General features: G+C 40.5%; 1 protein-coding gene across 1 annotated transcript in view; it reads left to right on the forward strand.

Moving 5' to 3' along the window:
- Window positions 1-6,193, forward strand: part of MAPKAP1 (MAPK associated protein 1) — a 256,579-nt gene that overhangs the window by 98,783 nt on the left and 151,603 nt on the right. Inside the window, exon 4 of the mRNA XM_042783048.1 lies at window positions 1,961-2,133. Within this exon, the coding sequence (XP_042638982.1) occupies window positions 1,961-2,133 (173 nt within the window). The remainder of the gene's footprint in view (window positions 1-1,960; window positions 2,134-6,193) is intronic.

Below are 6,193 nucleotides of genomic sequence, written 5' to 3' on the forward strand. Positions count from 1 at the left end.
CGCAGGTGGAAAGATAGGCCTTTAATAAGATGAACAACACTTCAGTGAATAAGGAGTGAGGAGGTGGATAAAATCCAGGTAAGTTTGTGAATTTGATGATGGCACAATAAGTTCCTTTATAAAAGCTTTTCTTTTCTTAATACGAAATAAGGATATTTTCTCATGTTTTGGCAGTACATGAACAAAATTGGCAGCTGAAGGTCAAGAGGGGCTCATGGGGCTATTGAAATTTTGAGGGAAGAAACAAAAGTATGCAATAGTGACCTCAGTTGGGATTGGAAGGTAGTTGGATAAGGAGATGTTACAGGTTTGCTATATATAGTGTTGAATGTCCAGCTGAGGTTTGTTATGAGTTTAAAGTACAATCAATCTGTGCGGTTACGTGATTTTTCTCCAGTAGTTTTTAGTTAGTAAATACAAAGAGCTGGATTCAGGCAAGATTAGGATTCTGTCATTTGAGTCTAAAGGAGGGAGAAAAACCATATTTACAAAGGAATTGATTATATTGGTGGACCACAGAATATGGGGGTTTGAGTAGAGAGGAAGAGTGATTGGTAGATAATAAAAAGGTTGTGGGTTAGTGGATTGGAGGTTGAAGAACCTGAAGGGCTGCTTGAACAAAGAGTTGAAAATATATTAGCATATAGGATATATTAAGTGAAGGGGTATCCTAGTTTGAGATTTTGAAGCTGATGCAGATCAATATTTTACCTACCTCAATGAGTGATTGAGGTGGCATGAAGGAAAAGCATTGGAGATGACATGGTCTAGGAACTGAGAGACTTGGGTGGTGAGTAGATTATTTCTTTAGGTCACATAACTAAGAATGATGCAAACAGTTAGGATGAGAAGATTGTGAGCCAGGAGCCCAGGTCTCTAGTAAGGGAAGGAGAATGACCAGAAAGTTGGGAGATAATAGAAACAAAAAAGGAGAGGAACGGGATGATGTAATTGGATGGTTTGGGCCTCAAAGAAACAGAGTTTTGCATGAGAGAAGAGTAATAGTCTGAAAGTGTTAGTTGGGCCAAGTATACGTACACTACCTCCTGCCCTTGTGGATTTGGGAGCTTAGGGTGGGGTAAAAAAAAAAAACAAACGAGCACTTCTCTTCTGAACAAACTACAGAGGAAACAGTATCCTCAATGACCAACAGGTTTCCAATAAAGGCAAAGAGGTGGTGGGGTGTTTTAAAACAGAAACCAAGGATTTATGAAAGTTAATTAATTCATTAATTCATGCAGGAGGTCCAGAGGGACCTTGGACGGTTTGGGAGGGAAGAGGGGTAGATGTATGGGAAGGGTCAAGGATATATATATATAGAGAGAGAGAGAGCAGTACAGTGTGGCGATGGCAGTTAGAGCAATGATGGAAGACCAGAGAAGTTTGAACCTTGTGAAAGTGACTAAACTAACAGATTAACTAAATAGTGCAATGAGCCCTAATAGTTTCTGAGAAGGTGAGCGCATTGGTTCCAGTGCTGCAGACCTGAATGCTTCCTCAGAGAGTGTGGCACCTTCCCAGGTGGCAGCTTATCCCAAAGTCTCAGAGAAGCCTGATAAGGCAGCTTCTAGGGAGGGCAGCTGATTCCATGGTCTAATGGTGACTTTTCCAAGGACACACTGTGAATAAGTAGCAAGGCAAGTCTCCTGACACCAAACATCAGCTCTGCTCACCACTCTAATTTGTACATCTTAGTTGTAGTGCTCTTATACCTTTCTACTGGCAGAACTGGATCCGTTAAGCCATTAGAAAATAAAAACTTCTTTTAAAAATATACATACCCTGAAACTAGATAGTGGGACCACTTTGGGACCATTCCAGGCTTATGACTAGGTCTGTGCAGGAAGAATGAGAAATGGCTGTGCTGAATACAGAACCTGAAGAAGAATGGTGGTGGCCCGATAGGGTCTACATGACCTTAGCTGTGTGCTTTACCCTTATGTGTGTGCTCTGTCCACAGGGTCATGTAGGCACAACAGCAACCAAGAAGATCGACGTCTACCTCCCCCTGCACTCGAGCCAAGACAGACTGTTGCCAATGACCGTGGTGACAATGGCCAGCGCCAGGGTGCAGGACCTGATTGGGCTCATCTGTTGGCAATACACGAGTGAAGGACGGGAGCCGAAGCTCAAGTAATCCTTTCTCTTTTTGGCTGCTCTCTAGTGCCTGGCTGTCTCCTGGCCACCCAGACTGCATTCTGTGCCGGGTCAGTTTTTCTAAGCATGGCCTAGGAACCAAACCTCCACACCAATCCAGCTCAGATCACTCCCAAGATTTTAGACCTGTGTAGCTATCACTTATCTCAGAGAATCTGCTTATAAAATAAACTGTTAAGTTTGTGATCCAGACATGAGAAAATAGATTTTAGAAATCTCCAAACCCTTTTATGATACCACAAGAGAAAGATGTGGCAGTCTGCTTCTATAAAGATTACAGCTGGGGAAACTCTACGAGGCAGTTCTTTTCTCTCTGTCCTATAGGGTCACTATGAGTCGGAATCAGCTTGATGGCCACAGTTCCGTTTGTGTTGTCTCTTTTCTGATACCTGCTGATAAAAGCAGTGTGGGAGGGATAAGGAAAGAACTATTGTTTGCTGGGCACCTATGTTGAATTAGACACTGTGCTGGTACATCATATGTGCCATTTTGTGGAATTCTCCCAGCTTCCTGTGAGGTAAACATTGTGATCCTCATTCTCAGAGGAGAAAAATCTGAGAGTTCTTATCAGGGCTTTAAACCTTTCATTCCTACTTGACCCCTATTGACAATTTGCATTTCTACCCTGGGTTATTCTGACACCTAAGAATCTCGTTAAAATGTAAATTATGATTCAGTATATCTGGGGTGGAAATGCAAATTCTGAGCAGGAGGTCAAACTGGAGTGGATTGATTTGCCCTGGTTGTTACTTGCTTAAAGCTACCCAGATGGGATATGGCAGAGTCAGAATTTGATTCCAGCTTTATCTGATGCCAGGATTTTTTCAGTATATCTTTCTGCCTCCTATAGAACTTTTGGTCTGAGTTATTGTTTCTTTATCAGTTAGTGGCTCAGTTTTTTCTCAGTCACTGGGCTGTCTTCCTCATTTAAAAAAAAAAAAAAATTGTATTAAAAATACAGACTCTCTGAAAGTAGTGTCTCTGTGCCTGTACATAACTCAAACTTTAAAATGCTTTTGTTGCATTGGTTCTCGCCTATGAATTTCTAGTTTATATGCTCTTCCCGGTAACAGGTTTGGAATACAGCAGAACGTAGTGGATGCCTTCATTTTGAAAATGGATTCTCATGGAAACTTCCTCTCTTCTTACATTTTCAGAGTTAGTATAGTCTAGTCAGCTGATAATTTTTTTTTTAAGGCACATTAAAATCATGCATAAAATTATGCTTTTGGGCTCTTACTGATAATGCCTTTTACTTTGCCCGATTAACTTGTGGATTTAAAGATAATCTTTGTTGCTCCAGTGGCAGTAGGAAACCTTTTCAATCAAAATACCACCACCTAAGCTCAGAAAAGGAGCTCTGGTAGCATAGTGCCTAAGGCACTTGACTGCTAACCAGAAGGCTGGAGGTTCAAACCCGCCAGCCACTCCTCGGAAGGAAGGTTGGGCATTCCTACTTCCGTAGTGATACTGCCTCGGAAACCCAAGGAGGGGTCGCTATGAGTCGGGGCCAACTCGATGGCAAATAACAACAACAACAAAGCTCAGAAAAGGGTCGAGTCAGCAGCTTTACTCACATTTGGGCTGTGGTGTCATCCCTTTTAAGCTTGAAGTGGAAATAAGCCAATAGGAAAGGGAGCCACTGTGCTAGTTACTTTATATTGTGTTGTCTAGTTTAATTCTTAAAACATTGTTTAGTATAGGCACTGAAACCAAGAGAGGCAAAGGAACTTGCCAGGGTCACATAAACCAAAGACACCAAACTCACTGCCATGGAGTTGATTTTGACTCATAGCGACCCCTCTTTGGTTTTCTGAGGTGGTGTCTCTATGGAAGTAGATTGTCTAATCTTCCTTCAAGGAGTGGCTAATGGGTCACATAACAAGTAGCAAATAGAAGTTGAAGTGTGACTTTAACGTTATTGTCCTCGTTTAATAGATGAGGAAAGTATAGCTTAGAGAGGCTGAATAACATGCCTGAACCACACAGTAAGTGGTAGAATTGGCAGGAATCTCTGACGCTGCAGTCCCAATTCTGCATTATTATATTATACTCCCTCCTATGGAGCTCTGTTCTAGGTGATAACAGAATTTTATGGAGTCCAAACTTATTCCATGCGTTGTACTAGCTGCTGGGAAATGAAAAAGATGTTTCATGTCATCGGGGACATCATTTTCTAAAGTATATAGGTAATACAGTGAAACAGTGTGATACAATAAAATATAGAATCAGATGCTTATGAGAAGATCTGCTTCCATATTTAAAAAAAATAAAATAATTTTTTTGGTCTGAAAATATCTTTATTTTACCCTCATAATTAAATGCTGGTTTAACTTGGTTCAGAGAAGGTATTTTCATATTTATTTTCTATTTAACCTAGTATATCCAAAACACTACCATTTCAACATGTAATCAGTATAAAAAATATTAACGAAGTATTTAACATTCTTTTCTTTGTGGTTCTAAGTCTTTACTAAAACTAAACTCACTGCCATCGAGTTGGATCAGACTCATAGTGACCCCTCCTTGGGTTTCTGAGCCAGTATCACTACAGAAGTAGATTAGTAGATTTCCCCATCTTCCTTCCGAGGAGTAGCTGGTGGGTTTGAACCACCAGCCTTTTGGTTAGTAGTCAAATGCCTTAGGCACTACGCCACCAGAGAAGTCTTTACTATCTGATGGTTATTTGCTACTTACAGTTCTTTCAAATGCAGACTAGCCACAATTCAAGTGTTCAGCAGACACGTTTAACTCACTCTTACCATACTGGATAAACTACACCAAACCCACTTCCATCAAGTCGATTACAATCCATAGCAACCCTATAGGACAGAGTAGAACTACCCCATAGAGTTTCCATGGTTGTATATCTTTACAGAATCAGACTGCTTCATCTTTCACCCACAGAGTGGCTGGTGGGTTCAAACCACCAACCTTTTGGTTAGCAGCCAAATGCTTTAACCACTACACCACTAGAGCTCCTTCCGTATTGGATAAGGCAGCTATAAAGTATACCAAAAAGTGATATAGCCATGCAGTGGGAGTTACTGTGGATTCACTTCATTCTGATGTAACCTCAGCTATCTAAAGCTCTTGGGGAATCTTGATGAGTTTGGCAGGTCATTGCTATTAAATAGCAAATTTACTTTATTGTAATCATATACTCTAAAATATATTGGCATCTTTTCCTACCTTCTTACTCGAATAAAATAGTACATAACAATATGAGATCCATGGTCATAATCTGGTTTTTAATTCAGACATAAACACTTAACCATCAAGGTGGTGTTAGGTGAATAATTTAAGCTCCAAGTACTATAGTTTCTTCAAATGTAAAATGAGGTTAAAAACTACCTAACCTGGTAATTATAAAAACCAAATAACAAAAAATACATGTAAATGTTGATTTCTGCTGCTGCTAACTACTGTAACTATAGTTGGCTACAACTATAACCCATACTATAGTGGTATCAGTAGCAGTAGCATAATTTAGCCATTCCTTGATAATTCAAATGATTGTACTATGCTTAGTCTTCAAGCCTAAGACAGATTCGGAAGAAGGAAGGGGCCATCCACATCGTAAAGAATTGGCCAATGAAAACTGTATGAATAGCAGTGAAACACTGTCTGATATATTACTGGAAAACTTTATGAGTAGCCCTGAAACACTGTCTAACGTAGTGCCGGAAGATGAACCCCTCAGGTCAGAAGGTACACAAAATATGAAGGGGGAAGAGCTGCCTTCCCGAGACGTCCAGTAAAATGGAGGAATAGTCAGACAAGCGACACAGACCCTCTTCAACAAAGAAAAGAAAAAACAATTGACAGAGACACAGAAGATAATCCTGGAGCCCTGAGCTTTGAAAGGAACTATACAGAAGTGGATTAGGCACCAATCTGAATGAAAACTGTGAGTACAGAGACGATCGGAGCTGCAGACTGTCACCTACTCTGATGGGACCAACAGCCTGAATATTTCCAAGTTGTGTTGGGACCTGAGAATTGACCTAAAGATCAGCCCTGGTCACCAAGGGCT

This window comes from Orycteropus afer, unplaced genomic scaffold (assembly GCF_000298275.1).
Source record: "Orycteropus afer afer isolate SDZICR_OR568_19922 unplaced genomic scaffold, OryAfe1.0 scaffold00611, whole genome shotgun sequence".
Lineage (NCBI taxonomy): Eukaryota > Metazoa > Chordata > Mammalia > Tubulidentata > Orycteropodidae > Orycteropus > Orycteropus afer.